The 19,862-nt window shown below is 41.0% G+C and overlaps 1 protein-coding gene across 6 annotated transcripts in view; it reads right to left on the reverse strand.

Moving 5' to 3' along the window:
• The window catches only part of CDH4 (cadherin 4), a 671,722-nt gene that overhangs the window by 110,322 nt on the left and 541,538 nt on the right, over positions 1 to 19,862 (reverse strand). For all 6 annotated transcript variants that reach the window (XM_075118731.1, XM_075118732.1, XM_075118733.1 and 3 more), the window contains one exon: positions 10,681 to 10,853. In XM_075118731.1, the coding sequence (XP_074974832.1) occupies positions 10,681 to 10,853 (173 nt within the window). The remainder of the gene's footprint in view (positions 1 to 10,680; positions 10,854 to 19,862) is intronic.

Consider the following 19,862-nt stretch of genomic DNA (forward strand, 5'->3'; position numbering starts at 1 on the left):
AACACATAAAATGCACTGTGGGCTGGAGATTTTGCATAGACACTTTTGATTTGCTGTCTGGCTGGTGAGTGTTGTACCAATGTTGTGTCACTTCAGCAAGTTGCAGGCAGAGCGCATGACTGAAATAGCAAGAATGCATGTGATAATCCACCATGGAAGCCACCAGATTATGGATCACCCAGCGCAGGTCACATAAACCTGAAAGCAGCTCTTCTAGCTAAACAGATGTACTGCTGATTCACCATGTCCAAAGTGTGCAGCCCTGCACCTCCTTTTCATCAGCATGACTACAGGAAGTCAAGGATTAAAATGTCACATGGACCTATTGATCTAGAACTGCTCCCAAAGATACAGGCTGGCATCTAAGTGATTTGCTCTCTCAGTGTGTCCCGAGTAAGTGATTGAATGTGTGTGCTTTGCTCTGTTTTACTTTGTCTTTATTAGTGTTTATCTGTGTTTGTCAATATTATTTACTTCCTAAAACCTGTCATGATATTACCAGCATGTGCGTTTAAACACAGGTAGTACACTTAGTGAATGGAACTAGGGCTGTGGTGAGCTATCTGCCTGAAATTCAAACTGCCATCAGGGCTTTGTAGCTTATATGACTAACTGTTCTTTGGCCTATTAGGTTTGTGTCCAGCTCATCTTCTTCCTTCACTTGATTTTGTGAAATGATAACTATTGATATTAGAATTGAATGTGCTAGTGTGACCCCCCTTCTAAGCAGGAAGAGAAGTCAGGGGAAGTCCTTGGAATGTTTCTTTTTTGTGCAGAAGGAGCCTAACTAATTTCTGTGGTACCTTTCTCTCTCTGTTCATAGGGCTGACACAGCTTTTAAATCTCCTTTTCTCTATCCTTCCATTCTGCTTCAGCTGAATGATCTGCTTCTCCTATGGTCATCAAATCTCTTTCCTAGGGACACTTGTGCTCATGCTCCAGTTCTCTCTCTCTTTCTGACTACTTCCATGGCTTAAAGCTCCTCCAGTCTCTCTTTAAGTCACTGATACAACAGCTATCATTGTAGTACCTGTGAAACTTCACCATGGTAAGTGACAGACCGGGGTTTTCTAGGGCTACCTTTAACTCTATGAGTCATGGCCAGCACTCCTACCCCTACCACTTATTCTAATATTTCCAGACCAGACACACACCTTGTCAGATACTTTAGAACGATGTTTCTGTCACCGCCTCCCTTACTTTCCTCCTCTTTACTTGATTCATCCAGTGGCTGGCTTGGTGAGTGGATAGTCACTTATCCTCCATCTTGCTCCCTCACCTGATCTTTAAGGGGCCATTTTAAATTGGTCTTATTTAATAATGTGTAAAATGCATCCATCAGAAACATAACAAAGAAGATAACATATTGACTAATGTCAACTAAACTCTCTGCTCCAACACCATCTCAGCACATCATCTCCCTCATCACGCAAAAGTCTAAATACATAGATAATTCTTATGTGATTTCTTTAATTTCAACCAACACAACCAACAAATCCAGATCTGAGGATTGGTATGCCCCAAATCTAACCTCTAGATTTAAAATATAGGGAAGACTAGCAGAAGTGTCTCAGCAACAACTATGATGGTTCATAGGAAAGATGCAGTCTCTCCATAAGGTAGTCTGCAATCAAAACCACTCTGCAATCAAAATCCTCACCTTGAACTTCACCAGAGGCAAACACGAAGCCAGGACAGCTATATAATCTTTATAATATTGCTAAGTAAGCTGGCAGGAGTCTTCTACCCTTGCTGAAGCTTCTAAACCATCTTCAAGGATAGTCTCATATAGAATGCCTTGCAGTAATCTAGTTCAGGGGGCACTAGGATGATTGGAAAGGGCTGCATCAGAAAAAAAAGTTCACAACCACTTGGGCAAACACAGATGGTGGAAAATAACATTTCTGGGCACTGTGAATCCAGGACTGCAAACTTCAGTGACATACCCCCTCGTTAATAGGGGCAAACTGCATTCCTTCCGGAGCCTCCTTATACATCTTCCAAATATTGGAACTCCAACTTCAGTGGGTTTGGTTCTGTGGAGCAATGCTGAATGGAGAGTATTTGGAGTGGGTTCCTAATGCTTGACATCTACAGCTTACTACGAGCGGCTCTACACTGGGTGTATGCTATGTTTCCAAAGGCACTAAATGGGGTTAATAAACTGACCCCTCTTCATGAGGAGTAGTAGCACTCCTCACAATAATTTACTGACAGAAGGTCATTCTGATCCCTAATGAGAAAATGAAATGCGTGCTGGACTTGTGGAACAAGTTCAAATCAGCCCTGCATACAATGTAGAAATATAAGCTCGAATCTACTATACATTTACTGGCTAAATTCAGTTTACAGCTAATCAGCTCTTCCTTTGACAGATAATGCTGCTGTGGAAGTGGGATAATTTCATAAGTGAATAATTTAACCCATTTTATCTTTTAAGTAATGATATTCAGACATATTAACATATAAAGCCTCAGTATTTACATTTTTGTTACATGGACCTGCAGAATTAAAATGTATCTGGAGTATTTGGTGATAAATGACATTTATAGAGTGGCTTTCATCACACAGGGCTTCTCTGTGCTTCACAAAAATCCCTGGGATGGAGCATGACAGACAATTGACACACAGCTCACCACATGACTACATTGGGGAGAACTTATATTTTAATATTGTAGACAAACTTTTCTTCTTTCATAAGTTCACAGATTTTACGGCCAGAAGGGATCATTAGGTCATTCAGTCTCATTTCCTTCCTAACACTGGCCATAGAATTTCACCTCTTTACCCCTGTTTTGAGTGCAATAACCTGCGTTTAAGTAAAGCTGATCTTCCAGAGAGGCATCCAGTCTTGATCTGAAGACAGCAAGAGATGGAGCATCCACTTCTTCCCTTGATAGTTTGTTCCAGTGGTTAGTCACAGCACTCTGAGATAAAGTGTCCTGGAAACCTTAAGGCCACATGTTCAAATACAGAGACTCAAGATCTGAACACACAGAAATACATGTGTGCATGTGCAAGAGTGTACCAAGCAACATATTTGCAAATTTCCACACTTGTGCATGCAACTGCTGGAGTATTTTTCTGCATGTGTTTTTAATGCACTGACCTCAGGGCTCCATTTTTGATTAACATGCTTTAGGCCCATGAAAATCAGACAGAGCCTAGTTGTTTTCCGTCTTGTTGAAAAAGAAAACAATGGAGAAATAAAAAAAGGAACTATTACACAGCAATATCTCTTTATTTAAGGCAAAAGACTCAGATAGTACATGGAAAATACAGCTCATCTTTAAGGGTGCTTGCCATAAAGTGACAAGCCCTTACCAACTTTCTGTCAGCCATTGCTGCTCCTTCGAGATGGCTAATTTTGGTGAGGAAAATATGAAACAAATTCATATAACACAGACAAGCTCGTTAGATGCTATTTTCCTCTCATTCATTGTCCCCGCCCCCATACACCCTTACCCATCTGATCTGCATAGATTTGCCAAGGTATACCTTGTATCATGTCAAGATCCTTCAGTATCACGTTGCAGCAGATGTTATTATAGTCTTATTCAGAGAGGAAGGAGTAGGCTTGGATAGCAGCACACTGATAAGCAGGGCGAGAAATAAAAAACACAGATCCTAACCGTAGGCTAAATCCCTTTTGTGCTGTTCCAGTGGCATAAAGGGGGATTAAAGCTGCCAATAAGGCTCTGCTCCAGATTGTCCTGTCACAGTGGATTCCCTAGTGTCATAAAGCCAGTGAAGCCAGTCTAGGTTATCTACATCTTGTGCCTAGTGTAAAGGACTGGCCAGGAGAGAAAAGGAGCATGCTGGAATGCACTGTATTTCAGCAAGCTTAGATCAGTGGAATAGTGCCCAGAGCACCATTCCAGAGGGTGTAAATTAGAGCAACTCTGTGGCTGCTCTAACTTGCCACAGAGGCTGAACTAGCCCCCAGCTGTCCCCAGGACTGGAGATATAATGTCCTTTCTGCCTCCTCCTTCTTCTTCCAGGCACTGAGCAAAACTCTGGTGCACATGAGCATCCAGCCCAATAATTCTCCAATAAAGTTACCAATGGGTTTCTAACAAAATGGCTCCTGCAATTACCAGAAGACAACTGTTCTCATTCACCTACATACTCAGAATAGTTACCATGCAGGACACAAATGAATCCTGACATTGGCCTAGCTGAAATACATGAAGAAAGCAAGGACATTGTTTTTTAAATGCACCCTTTCAAAATTCTGTTCTCCCAAAAAGTTCTAGTTTCAACAAAGACATATTGGAGAAGAGGCCAGCCACATCTTCCAACCAGCGAGAGGAACCTTTCCTCTCACACCCCCAAAAATCCTGCTGTTTCATTCATAAATAAAATAAGCCACAAGCTCAGTTGCTGGCAGGCACTCCCTTTTATCTTTCACTGGGTTGAGAAAGAAACTAGCAACATCACATTCTCAGAAAGCCAAGGGTGGTAATCACAGAACTGGTTGTCATATATTTTTAAAAGGATTTTCAGAAGCACTGCTCCAATCATTTAAAAAAGAATTATAAGCATGCAGAAAATTCTGAAGAAGCAGCTTAACTCTCTTCTTTACTTATTTTTAAGAGGAGAAGAATACACTGGAAAAAGACCACTTTCAAAAGGAGATCTCAAAAAGTTAGCACCATTTCACTACAATCACGGCAGAGCTGAAATACTTATTATCTCAAATAAGCCCGGGTGACATTTGAGATGTCTCGACAATTATTGGCCTGCCAGCAGTGTGTGGAATCAGCCAATTCCTTTTCTCTTTTTGGTATTTTTTTTTTCACATGCTCAAAGGCCTCATTCATAAAATATGTAGCGGGAGCTCTTCAGAGGATGATATTGCCTATGCAGTAGACCTGATGAAGGTTATTGAGCTGCTGAGACAGATATTCTGCCACAAGATAAATCAGTGTAGCTGGTGGAGTTGAATTACTGCATCAAGAGCTCAGTGGCTGGCATACCGGCCTTCAGAGCGACAGTCTGAGTTTGATCCCAGGCTGGTGGGACAATTTTGAGCTTCAGTGAGAGTGTGGAATAAACACTCAGTGTGGTCCTGGTCACTATCCCATGGGTGCAGGGAGAAATGCTACTTGTTAGAATAGGAAACAGATGCGAGTTTGTGGCACACTCCCATGCCATGTGATAAGGATGCACTTGGCCCATTTATCTCCAGCATGCACCTGGGTGGTGCAGACAAGGAGAGAACAACGAGGACTGGAGTCCGGACATACTGCTAAAATTAAGCAGATAAAATGATTAACAATTGGCCAGCAGCTTGATATAAACCAAATAAAAGAGCGTGGCTTTTCCCCTATAGTTTAGTTATATCCTGTCTTGCAAATCCAAATATTCCACGCTCTAGTCACTGCCTGATTTTCCCTTGTCTTAATACGTTCTCCAACAGCCATTTACATCTGCTTCACTTTGGCCGGTTTTAGAGCAAGTGTTTGATCTTAATCTGCTGCTGTTAGCCTCGGTGTTTCAGTGTACCTTTGAATCTATGGCTCTTTACATTCTAAAACCCCATCATTTTCTCCTATTAGTTCAATGGGATAGATGCTCTTTTGTTCCACCTTTGGCATTTCTTACCCTTTTTGCAGGCAGGAGTTTAAATCAGACAGTTGCTAAAAAGTCCTCTAATAATTTTTATGAAGTGCAGTCCAATTTTCTTTATCTTCCTTGGGGATCCATTCAATTAAGCATAGTCATAATGAATGAATGGACACAGAGCTTTGTAACCATATTTACATCCAGATTAATGGGAACCAGGTAAGATAACTTTAAAGCCATCAATATTTTAATACCTTTGCTTTTCATTTTGCTATCTTCAATGTCAGACACATTTGGAGGCTGAGTTTTTAATTTCCTCCTCAGTTTGTCAGAAATCAGAGTTTATATGTGGCTTTAAATTACCAAAATTTGCCTCAAAATAGACTTCTTGCAGGTCTTCCATCTTGATAGTCAGCTGAAAGACTGCACATGACAAACTGAGTTGCAAAGCTGATCATTTACTGGTGACTGTAACAAATATAATCTATTTATCTACATATTTCCAAGAAACCAGTATTTATCAATATTAATATTTAAATGAAGACTCTGAGAGAGAGCACTAAAAATATAATGTAGGGAACATTCAGGCAATAGAAATGCTGAACTAGATGAGCTAAAATGTCTTCTCCATCTCACCTTTACCACTCATGTTTAACTATTTTATCCAATGCAAGGTGTTGTTGGTAGACCTCGAATATGAGCCTGATTCTCATTTACACTAAGGCTCAGATAGTTATATTTATAGAGCTGTGTAAAAGGGTCTTACTCTAAACTGAAAATAAGGTTCTATATCAATAGAATAATAGAATATCAGGGTGGGAGAGACCTCAGGAGGTCATCTAGTCCAACTTCCTGCTCAAAGCAGGACCAATCCCCAACTAAATCATCTCAGCCAGGGCTTTGTCAAGCATGACCTTAAAAACCTCAAAGGAAGGAGATTCAACCACCTCCCTAGGTAACACATTCCAGTGTTTCACCACCCTCCTAGTGAAAAAGTTTTTCCTAATATCCAACCTAAACCTCCCCCACTGCAACTTGAGACCATTACTCCTTGTTCTGTCATCTGCTATCACTGAGAACAGTCTAGATCCATCCTCTTTGGAACCTCCTTTCAGGTAGTTGAAAGCAGCTATCAAATCCCCCCTCATTCTTCTCTTTTGCAGACTAAACAATCCCAGTTCCCTCAGCCTCTCCCTCATAAGTCATGTGTTCCAGTCCCCTAATCAGTTTTGTTGCCCTCTGCTGGATGCTTTCCAATTTTTCCACATCCTTCTTTTAGTGTGGGGCCCAAAACTGGACACAGTACTCCAGATGAGGCCTCACCAATGTCGAATAGAGGGGAACGATCACGTCCCTCAATCTGCTGGCAATGCCCCTACTTATAAAGGCCAAAATGCCGTTAGCCTTCTTGGCAACAAGGGTACACTGTTGACTCATATCCAGCTTCTCATCCACTGTAACCCCTAGGTCCTTTTCTGCAGAACTGCTGCCTAGCCATTTGGTCCCTAGTCCGTAGTGGTGCATGGGATTCTTCCGTCCTAAGTGCAGGACCCTGCACTTATCCTTATTGAACCTCATCAGATTTCTTTTCAATCTTCTAATTTGTCTAGGTCCCTCTGTATCCTATCCCTACCCTCCAGCGTATCTACCACTCCTCCCAGTTTAGTATCATCTGCAAACTTGCTGTGGGTGCAGTCCATGTCATCCTCCAGATCATTAATGAATACCATCTAACAGTCCAATGTCACAGACAGTATGATATGTACATAAACATCTGAGAAAATTATGATTTTGGCCTCAGCCCATAGAATTTATCTTATAGGAACTTCACCACATGGATCAGACTTTTTCACATTATAATCCAGATCTCAACATCCTGCTCCCATTTGGCTCCTGCTCCTAACAATGGACAGACAACAAAAATCTACTTTAGTCCCCATTCTTTCAAGAATTCAGCACACATTTTTGGTCTGGTTAGTAAAGTTCCCAGATACAGGTTTCTATTTAGATTTGAGAAAAAAAAGATTTTAGGTTGATAAAATATAAATTCTTCACTCCAATTCCAAGTATTATCTTGGTGCCACCTGAAAAGCAACAAAAACACTGGGAATAAACACATCGTATTGCTTTAGGGAGCACCAAGGATTATGTCTGGACCTGGGAGGTTTGGATTCACTGTCTTTTGTCCAACCTTGTACCCAGCTATGGGACCCAGCGATATCCTTATTCCAACTGCTTACTGCTACCATGCCTCAATTTCCTAGGAATAAAGTCACAGGGAAGATGGCCCAAAATGCAAGCTTCTTCTGAGAGCCTTAGACCTGGTCTACACGACAAAGTTGTGCCAGCACACCTATGCTGGCTAGGAGTGTGAAAAATTGACACTTCCAGGGGACATAGCTATGCCAGCAGAACCCGCAGTATAGATGCAAAACTAAACTGACAGAAGAGCGATTCTCTTGGAATAGCCAACGTTGTTAGGGGAGGTGGATTTACTATGCTGGCAAAAGAACTTCTATCAGCATATGCAGTGCCTATACAGGGGGCTATCCCAGCACAGCTGGCTCTGTAGCATAGATATGGCCTTAAAAACATTTCACATGCTAACTGATAAAGGTGGGAGGTGGGAACCAAAGATTCTGCCTTGGTTTTTGTGTGTGATTGTTTTGGCCAGTGAGTTTTTAAGTTGATTTGCTCTTCGTTTGCCTTGCACCCCTGGCCCTAAGCCACTGAAATTACTAAAAAAGACTAGGACCTCTCTAAGACCTAAAAGTCAGTAGGACAACTGAAGTTTTGCCATTGATTTCCACAGGATTCCACCCTTAGGATTTAGGATCCAGCTTTGGGTACTTGGTTGCTGTCCTGTCATTTCTAGGAGGGCTATTAGTGATTCCTGTGCTGCCTATAACCTCTCTTCTACCACAAGTCTGCAACAGGCTCCAGCATCTGCTTACGATTCAGTTAAGTTTCTGATTTTGTAAAGAGAGAGAATGTGGAAATGCCTGTTGTCATGTTTGCAAAGTCGCCTAGATCAGACTGTGGAAGAGGCAAACCGGAGTGTTATATTTTTTCCTCGGCTCTGTTTCCTGTCTTCACATCCAATCTCTTGAAAGTTCTTCTTTCATCTGACCAGCTCCACAGACAGCAGTTTCATTGAGCCTTCTCCCTCCGGGTCAGCACTAGCTAACATTGCTCCTTGGGTGAGCCCCAATTCTGTGCCAGCTCCATCCAGCACCCCTTGTTTCTATTCCAAATCTTTCTGACTGCCACAGGGGCCCTCTTCTGCCAGCTGCTGCTGACTTGCTGTCAATGTTTCTATCCAGTTCTCTGTGTTCACCAGTGACCACCTTCCCTTGCTCTGAGGCTGTGTTTAGGATTTCGGCTCCCAGGCTGAATTGAGATGCATGGAAGCCACATGGAATCCTGAAACCTCAGTGTAGCCTTGAAGCAAAAGGCAGCCTGAGGTATTTGAATGAAACAGATAGAAACACTGACAGTAAAGTGTTCAGCAGCCAACTCTCAACAGAGTGCTTTGGAACCTAGATGCCTTGACGCATAGTGAAGGCAACTTGTAGTGACTGAATGAATGGAGAAACAGTGACAGAAAATTTCAGCATCCTCCCACTCCTACAATTTTGGCATCTCAGAGAACCAATCAGTTCGCCAGTCCTTTGAATGGGACCTCTTACCCATTTAGTCTCTATCCAGAGAGAGAAAGGGGTTGCATAGTTAAGGGAGGAAAAAGATGATCATTTTAACTAATTTTTGGAAGGCATCCATTAAAAACATGGTACACTGGGCACTGGACTTGTGCTGCAACAGTTACCTCTGTGGTATTGCCACCTAGATTTAAAATGGAGAAAACCACAAACACCTCGGTAAATTTAACTATAGCAGGGTGTGGAGCCTGTTGAGGTTTTTTTAAAGAGTGTTCATCATATTATCAGTGGGAGATCACAGTACAGTAAACAATTAGCACTACCGATCACTTTTATATAGTTCAGAAAATAAGATCGCCATGTTCAACATTTGAAAGATGGTAACCCAACCAATCGTTGGATGATGGAGAAAAAGACATGGCATAAATTCTTCCTCCACCATCAGCTAATCAGAATGGATTTTGAGGACAGGAATCTCCACTGCCTGGGCTAACCCAGTTGGTTTTAATTTAGGGACAAGACATTCCACTTTCTTTTCTGTTCCTGGTTCTGTGACTGGTTCTGGGGACAGGAAATCCTAGCATTTATGATAATCTGGTCATTTTTTCTGCGAGAGGTTGGAAAGCCTACCACTGGATTTAGCCTGACTTTATCTAATAAGAAGCGCATTTCCAAAGAAGGGTGGGGGAGGAGGGGGCTTGTGAGACTCATTTTAGCTAATCTGTGCTGGTGGAGTGTAGTTTTTATGACATAACAGAGTCTTTTTTCCATTTGGAACATTTGCATATTCTATAATGACAGCAAGAAGATCTATTTAGAGAAGAGTGCTTCTCAAAACAAAAGCACATGTGCCTTAATATGCCTTAACAGCAATAGACGTTTTCCTAGTGTTGTCAACATAATCACTATTAAGTGTGGACCTTGCTGATTCGCTAACACTAGTGGGTGAATTTTTTAATGCCCGATAATGAAGCAGTGTTTGGGATCTAGCATTACGTTTAATCATTACATGTATTAAGAAATTAAGAAAATGTTCACAATGGTGCTCTAATTGTTTCCAAAGATAAAATTTAAAGACCTGTAGAAGTTAGAGATGGGAAAGACCTTTGTCCAGAGCCCTGCTGGTGAAGAACTGTTCTCTACAGTTTATTTTCCACGGCTTTGTTTAAGTTATCCAGGGATAAGGCTTTTAAAACTTTTAAGACTATCCCACAGTTTCATAGACTGAGGAAGATGAGGACGAAAGGTCCAAACCAGAACCCGAAGATCCCCACCTCTGAACTTTGTGCAAGTCACATCCAGATCTGAACCTCATGGCTTCACTCTGAAACAGAATCCTGAATACAAATGGCTCCAAGCTTTAGAACATTTGGATGTAAATCCAAATCTGGATTTTACAGTTCAGTAAATCAGTGACAACCAGAAACATCTATATTTTTTCCTTGAATCTCACCTCTCTGTCAAGTCCAGCAGCCACTGTGACAATGTCTCCTGTTTCACTATTAATGGTAAACATATTTTGTGATGGACTCTGTGGGGTCTGGGTCACAATCCGGTATCTCACCATCCCATTGGCTGTAGTGCTATCATCGGCATCATTTGCAGTCACCGTCATCACATAGGTCCCTTGAAATAAGAGAAAAGAAAATATCAATATCTTTTCATTTAGCAGTAATGCGTGGTTGGTGAGCTGGAAACCTGCGTGTCATTCAGAAATGTAATAGGCAAGAGCATTGCATTTGAAATCTACCTAATTATCCAAGAAGCATATTGTGAAAATACTATCCCTGTTTGGATTGGATACTCTGGAAGGATAATGATAATATATAACCAAGCTTCCTCTGTTTCATGATCAACGCCAGCCTTATAGTTTTTTCAAGGGATTGCATGTTTTAAGGCAACATTGGCCCTCTACAGCTTCCTGTGCCTCCTCCCAGAGGTATAGATTTCTCCTTCCAAAAATCAGCCCAGTTACCTTGCTATGAGAATATTTCTAGAATTTAGCAGTACAAGGTCTCCTGGGGTTCTCAGCAACTTCAGGAGGACCCACCAACATGCACCACTGCAGCATAGCTTGCCCCATGCCTCCAAATCCTGTAGTAACAAAGTCCATCACCGCGGTGCCAGCACCCTTTCAGTGCAGAAACAAAGCTTATCCGCAGAGCAAACCAAACAGCTGTTGCCCAGCAGGGAGGGAAATCAATGGTTTGGTATGTGTGGCCAGCAACGTATTGAATCGTTGGTTTGTTTCTTGCTAATCATCAGCTTCTTCATTTGCCTTGCAAAAAGCCTATTTTCCAGATATTGCTAGGAGCACAATGACAGGCTTATTATCACTGGAGTTTGGCAGCAGGGTGTTCTGTTAAAGTGGGAAATTATCATTATGATGGTAGAGGATGTTGCTTGATTGGATGGACTCCTGCAGCTGCATGGTCTTATGACCCCCACCCCCCCCAATAGCTGATGCACGACAGCCTAACATTTGTTATTATTGGGTGGAAAGAATGACTTAAAAGATGGGCACACACAGCTTACAAATAATGATCTGCAATAATATATGTAACTGATGATAAGGGTACCCAAACAAGAGAAAGGGGAAAGCAGGGCTGGACCAAGTTTACTGGCTACAGAAACAAACAAGAATCAATAGAAAAATGGAGGGCATCGTTATTACGCTGCTCATTTGAGAGTCATGCATAGTGAGGGACAGATTATGGCTGGCAATCCATGGCCCACACTGGAGGAGGCGCAAAGGAGTCTCAGCAGGGATTCTAGCTCACCCTAAATGGACACTCTTTCAATGGTGGCAGCACACATGCCCTTCTGAACTCCGCCAGCTATAATAGCCATCGCAGTAATCACTGCTCTGCCCCACTTCTAGATAGCTACCACCTTTGGGGGTGCTAGCAGGAAGCTCCCCAACAGGATCACATCCTTGTGCAGGTGCACATAGTCCCACTGGACTCTTTCCAGCTTGCACAACCAAACTGTCTTTGTTCTCTATGGTACTGCAGATCCCTGTGAATTTTGCTGTTTTAGCTTTTTAAAAGACGTGTAAGGCAAATTCCTGTGATACATGCAAGTCCTATTTTTCTACAATAACCCTGGTCCTCATTTGTGAAATGAGAACAAAGTATTCAACAACCTTAACATTTTTCTGATCAATAAACTTGAGCTGAGAAAAGGAACATTGACTTGGAACAAGATTGCATGAGTTATGATTTGTTCTCCTTTCTCTTGTAGCATTTCCTTTTTTCTCCTGTAAATGATGTGAAAACTGATACAAACAAAGAATCCATCCTTAGATAAATGCTTTATAGGAGAAATTTCAGTAGAAAATATGTTGCACAAGATGTTTGATTTGAAATGTGTGTTATCTTAATGCATTCCATAGAGATAATAATCTCTGAACAGGTTTCAGAGTAGCAGCCGTGTTAGTCTGTATTCGCAAAAAGAAAAGGAGGACTTGTGGCACCTTAGAGACTAACCAATTTATTTGAGCATAAGCTTTCGTGAGCTACAGCATCCGATGAAGTGAGCTGTAGCTCACGAAAGCTTATGCTCAAATAATTTGTTAGTCTCTAAGGTGCCACAAGTCCTCCTTTTCTTTTTGCGAATACAGACTAACATGGCTGCTACTCTGAAACCTGTCTTAAGGGCAGGTGACAATCCTACCATTATTGTGTGTATTCTGTATTCAGTATTATACATATTTACTCCATCTTAACCAAGACACTGCTCTTGCTGGACACTTTCTCAGGGTATTGTAGTGTTCAGTGAAAAAAAGGTAGATTGTTAAAATATGGCCTGCTGAAGTGAATACCATAAACATACATCCACATATTCTGTATATATCTAGGTGGAGTGGGATGGGCATAAGCTGCTGTGGTATTGGGCATCTTTGTGACTGCAAATTTAACTACTGTTAGCGCATCTAAATAGTTTGCACAGGGATACTTGTTTCTATATTTTTAATTGAAATAAATTATATCTATTTTTACAGTACTCATCATTGTAGTATCTAGGCACACATATAGGGCTAGACTGTACAGCCCTTACTCAAGTGAGGATTCCTACTGACGTTAATTGGGCTACTCGTATGAGTAAGGGTTCACCAATGTAAGGACAGCCCAATCTAGCCCACATAGTGTGTGTGTTTGAATTTAGCAGAAATTAAAGTAACAGGCTAACAGTGCTGGCTGTGTGCCACTGTGCATGCAAAGAAACGGCCATTATCATCCCACAGGTCTTTTCCATCCGATATCATGGACTGACACTGCGAAAGCTGTTCCAAAGAGCCTTGCTAAAGTGTCTACTGCCTTACTGTTCCACTTCTGGGTCAGCCACTGCCAACAGTGATGAATTACAACGTGGTTTTTAAGATGTGGGGGCTAGAATGAGATGACCAAACCTATTTTCCCTCGTAACCCGAGACAGGATTTGAAGCAGTCATGGGTTTCTGATAATTAATACTCAGCCCGTTAGTTCTGCAAGCACTGTATAAGCATGAATTTAGTGCGTTTCTGATCTGAAGAGCTCATGCACTCACACACTGAACAACCTAGACCTCATTAAGAGAGAGAACACATGAACTGATGAAGCACAGAACATTGATCAAACCCAGGTCGTGTATCACATTCTGAAACATATCATCTGAAAGAGGTCTCTGATATAATTTCACTAAAACAGATACATGATCTACGAATATCAGTAGAGAACCTGTTGAAATAGAAACATTTCTTATCACATCAGGTACAACATAGATTAAATAAAATACACCTTCTAGTAAATCATGTCAATATTAAATCAAGTTTGTTACACCTGTTGAACAACCCTCCTAAGCAACTGATTGAATTATCATGCACAGAGAGTGCTGACAAGAGCACTGTACATTAGCTCTTCATTAACTAATGTGCCAAGTTCATTTCTCAACTGAGTCAAAGTTAACATATGACTTGGCATATCATATCATTAAAAAGAAGACACCAAGAATCTGCACTTGACAGTGCATGTCTTCCGTTTTACAACGAATGCAGCCTTCTGGACATTACTTTGTCAAGTAATGCAAATTTATTTCAACAAGATGACAGTTGAATATATGAAATAGCAAGGCATCCGTTGCCCTGATCTCCTGCCTGCCTGAGACAGAGGGTATGCGTACGCTAGACCTGATGGGGGTAATTCCAGCTCAGGTAGACATACCCACACTAGCTCTGATTTGAGCTAGCATGCTAAAAATAGCAATGCAGCCATGGTAGCGCAAGCAGCAGGTGCAAGCTAGCTGCCCAAGTATGATCTCATCTGAAACCCTGGGCATGTACTCACGGCAGCTAGCCCATCCCATTGCTAGTGCTGCGGCGACTACACTGACTGATCAGAGCAAGCATGGGTATATTTTCCTGAGCAAAAAATTACATCTCCAGCCCCTGTCTAGACATACCCTATGAGTGTCACTGTGTGAAAACGTCCCCTTCAGATTGATTGGACTTTCTGTGGGATGTGCACATGATTAGAGAAAGTGATAAAGAAACCATTAAGTGCAAGACAGAGCCTTACAGAATATATTATGGCTGGAGGAGCGGGGGCTGATAAAGATGGTTAATCCACTTAGTGCAGAATGAGAGTTTCTACACAGGGAGTTAGTGCGGAATGGCTTTTGTGCTTCATATTCACATCCTAGCGACTTGGCACTCACTTCCCCGAGCCCTAAGATTGATTCTTGTTCAGTTTGGAAATGATTACTGAAGTGCAGTTCTGCATGGAAAAGTTACTATGTAAAAATGGCTTTGTGGGGTTCCTTGTATCTCAGTGATTCAAGATCATACCATACATACCCATTTGATAAGTAAAAAAAAGATAATATTTGTATCTCTCTATACATGCACAGATGCATGCACTCAAATGTTTAGCTCTGCAAAGTCATCCTGGGACCTGAGTGGTTCTTTCTGGCTCAGATGTTAATAATAAAGAACTGCAGACTAATTGCTGCCCTCGCTTTCCCTTTGTCTTCAACCTCTGATCTCTCTCACATCTGTGCAACCTCATTTCTGTGCAGTAAAGATTGGGTTTTCACAGTGTTAAGATGTACAATTGTGCAAACAAAATCTGAGAACAGTTGCACTCACACCTCTTTGAAAAGATGGCCTGTAATGTTTTCGTGTTACAATTGCATCATAATTACCACTATTCTAAGGTGGGTAAAAACAAGACTGATGTTTATTAGTTAGACTTAATGCAGAGCTAATGGGGTATTTATCAAAAAACTAAAAGCCTTCCACTCTGTCCTTTACGCCTCATACCAATGCAATAAATAAATACATAAAATAACCCCCACCCTCATCTGTTCGTGTGTAGAAACAGACAGGCTAAAATTTCATGCAGTTTTCAGTGATAACTTTAATTCTTTATTGAGCTGTGTCTTACAGTTTATGTTTTTAAACGGCTGGTAAATGTTACAGAATCATTAAAGGTTGGTTAACCTTCTCAGTCTAATTTGGTTTTACAAGATACTTAATTTAATCATCTCCCCATAGAAAAGGAATGAATCATTATGTGCAGACATGTAGTGATGACCATATTACATTAGATCTTCTTTAACCCAAGTTAATAATGGCTTTGAACTGATGGAATCCTCCCCTTCCTCCTTTTTTCCCCCGCCCTCCCACTGCCCCCCCCCCCCCCAAATTGCAAAGCTCATGTAGTGAATGCTCTACATACCAATTTTGGTAGAAGAATAAAGCGATCACTGATGGAAAGTTCATGGTTTAAAAGTAGCACAAAATTTGTAATACTTTCCTAAAACTGTCAATTTCTAATTTAAAAGCATCCTGATAATTGCTGTCTTATACTCCCTGGGTCAGATTCTCAGACCCTTACTCATGTTGAAAAGTACCTTACTCTTCAAGCAATACCATTCATTCCAAAGAAACCTCTTGCAGAATAAGGTATGGCTCAGAGAATAAGGATAGCAAAATCTGGCCCTATATTTGTACAAAATGGGATCCCAAACCTGAGTAGGTTCTCCGGGTGCTACAGTTATACGAATACTTCTCCACTTACAATAATAACTTTTAAATATTTGTTCAGTGTTGAAGGCAGCAATCATCTGAAAATCTTAGGTTCCCGGTTGAATCAGTCCATTGTCCATCTTGGACTTGTGTATGAAAATTGCACTTTGCCTTTGTTCTCCTCTCCTTGATGATTTCATTGTTGTGATTCCAGCAAAAATCAAAATGGACAAGACTCTTGTTCTGAGAAGCAACTTCAAGTTCAATCTTTTGCCAGTTTGCAGGACCAGAACATGATTTTCATCCAGCCGCCACGCTGAGACAGATTCTTAATGTAAACAAAAGGCATCAATGGAGCCACAACAATTCACACCACTGGAGAATCTGGCATTGGCATTTTAGGTCCACTGAAGCTCTTGTTTTGGGGGGCTGATATTCTTTTAAACTATCAAGGGACTAGTTGAAAGTAGAAAACATGCTTGTGTGATGGTAGGACATTTTGGGCCTTGCCACTTTTAACCATGATCCTTTACAACTGAAGTAAGTGCAAGAGTTACACTTGTCTGTAAATGGGGTGCCTTACGGCTGTGACCAGCTGTGTTTGATACACCAAAATGCAGGTCCTTCATGAAGCACTGCAGAACCTGAGAACAACCCCATAGATATGAATATGAAACAACAATAATAATAATACCTCTTATACAGCAGTTTTAAATCAGAAGATCTCAAAGTGTTTTACAAGGGAGACCACTGACCATATCTCCATTTTACAGATGGGGAAACTGAGGCACAGAGAGGGGAAGCAACGTACCCAAAGTCATCTAGAAGAAGAGCTGGGAATAGAACCCAGATCTCCTGAGTCCCAGTCCAATACTTTCTCCACTAGGTCACACTACCTCAGTAGTTAATAACATATGATAAAATCAAATCGGAATCAGACTAGCCCTGACTAAACTAAGCACTATATTTTGATCTAGAGACCATCATGGAGTTCTAAACTTTCTTGGGTGAAGGAACAGGAGTCTTATCATGGACGCCAATGCGGCCAGCATTTCATTCCTTGTATTTTGTCAGCCAAGGACAAGGGGGGCAAAAACTAAAACCAGGATCGTTCAAAGTTTTAAATGTAGGAAAGGAAGACAGACACAAGTGCAAAGCCATAGCCTATGAGAGTGAGAAGGAAATAAAATAAACATACTATTTCAGTCAAATAAGGAGAGGCAAGAGTTCGAAGCCACTGAAATGCCAGAATAACTATTTTCAAATCAATGAAGTATTGTCTGGATAATCAATGTAATGAATGAATAATAGGGAGAGTTGTCACTACTAAATGTAAAGAAGCAGTGAAGATGATAGAAGAGGCAATTTAGAAGATATGAACTTGAGGCCAGCATAGAGACAACTGCTGTAGTATCTACGACTAAAGCTCACCAGTGCACAAAAAATGGATTAAATAGATGGTAAAAAGCCATTTTTACCACTCTCATCACCCCAAATGCAAAATGAGAATCAGACCCTCCAAATTTATGCAGCAGTGTCATCAAAATAAATAAATAGTGCCAATTAAATAAACAAGTATAAGGCATGGAGATGAGACAGATGCTTGAAATTCTGTTGCAGATTTAATAAATTGCAAATATGTCTAATCTAAACTGTACCCTGCATCACACAGACAGAAAAGTAAAGTAGAAGCAGCATTTTCCTTTCAGATGCCGCTCCCTGGGGAGCAGCTGAGAGCTCCTGGCATGCTCTTTTACCATTTTTTTTTTGTAATCAATGGCATATTTTGACCTTTCAAGCAATTAACCTAATTCACAGAGGATGTCACTCCCTAATTACTGGAGACATCAGATTCTCAACCTCAAACAAGGCACGAAGAGACAAGCTAATGTGAATAAAGAGAACAAATGGGTCTAGAGAGATGATTGAAAAAAATCAGAAAGGGTGCTGTCATCTGGAACTGAAGAACAAAATAAACATCTTGGGAAAGAAAACTAATGCATGCACTGAGTACAAATCACACAGAGTTTAGCCAGATTTGAGGTGAACTCTTGTATGATTTGGGAATGTAGTCTGGAGCCTGGTGAGACTGAAAGCACCACAGAGAAGTTATGTGAAGTAAAACTCCAAGAGAGGCAAACAGACTTCTGTCCAAATGGATGAACCTCCTCTGCTCATGAGGCAGTTTAGTAAATGGAACCACTTGCTTCTCGCAGTAAACTCAAAAAGTGGAATAAGAGAGATTTAGGACAAAATATTCAAAAGTGTGAGCAACAAACACAATTTGCATAAAAGCATGAATGAATGTGCCTAATTTGCACACACACACACACACACACATTGCACAGCTATAACTGTGCATGCAGACAGAAAGACAGATGTCCGATGGCAAATGCATATGCAAATAGTGAAATTTTGCAGACATTTTTCTACAAAATCTGGGCCTCCACATACACTGTACAATACCATTGTGCATCTTGAATTTTCACTGAGAAAGCAGTCTATACAATTATAATGTAGTTTCATAATTTCCAAAATAGAATAAAAAAAGTGTTAGGCTTTTTTCATGACAGAGTGGAAATTAAAGTGCACAGCAGAAAAATCTATCAACATTTCTTTGTAGAGTTGAGCTATGAGAGAGGCCATTAATGCAACTAAAGAAACAAAATATACAATGGATGGTACTTAACATTCAACAGATTGAGAACTGGAAGAATGTATTAGGGCAACTGCAACAATGTTTTTCCCCTGTGGTCCAGCAAGAGCTCCCACTCTAGGGTCCCAGATCCTCAGTTGTCGACTCTCTTGAGCAGAGACCCATGTATCTCTTGCTCCTGAATGGAGTTTTTCCCAACCTGCACTCTTCAATACCTACACTGTGATATTCTCAGCAAGCCAGACTGCCTAAACAGGCCAGTGTGTATGCTTTACTTTCTCTCCAAAGGCTATGAACAGCTGTAATTGCCATCAACCAAAGGTCGCCATACAGCTCTTTATAAGCAAGCACATTTATTCTTAAAGTGAAAGCATTACAGAGAAAATGTATTTAAAAAAACCCTACAAACATGCTAATAAGCTTACTAGAGATCACCTCGCAGTTCCAACAAGGGCTCTGGTAGGAGTCAGTCCTTCAAACCACACAAAGGAGTTTTCTGTGGTTACAAGCTTTCACAGCTTTAGCTCAGAACTAGCACACCCGTGAACAAATAGTCTTTCCTTTATACAGCTTAGGCATATGTCATTGGTCTCATGTAATAGGTGATATGCAGACAAAAACAGTCTCCTCAGGGCATAGCTTCAAAAGACTGGGTTTTTGCATAACCAGTGGTGAGGGATTTGTATTAACCTCTCCTTAGGTATTTTCTAGGAACACATGTATTGTCTCAAAAGACCATTCTTGTCTGGCACATTGTTCAATATAGTCCTTGGTCCATTCAGGCTTGTCATCACATCTCTCCCCTAGAGCAGTTACATACAATCCTGGGCCACAATAATATATAACCTTTGCATTTAGTACAATGGACCCAAAGAGACAAACTTAAGACAATAAGGTTTTTTTAAGGATATTAAAGGAAATTGCTGGCTCTGTCACAGCAGCTGCACAGGATGTCTCCAGAAAAGATGTAAG

This window comes from Caretta caretta, chromosome 13 (genome assembly GCF_965140235.1).
Source record: "Caretta caretta isolate rCarCar2 chromosome 13, rCarCar1.hap1, whole genome shotgun sequence".
NCBI lineage: Eukaryota > Metazoa > Chordata > Testudines > Cheloniidae > Caretta > Caretta caretta.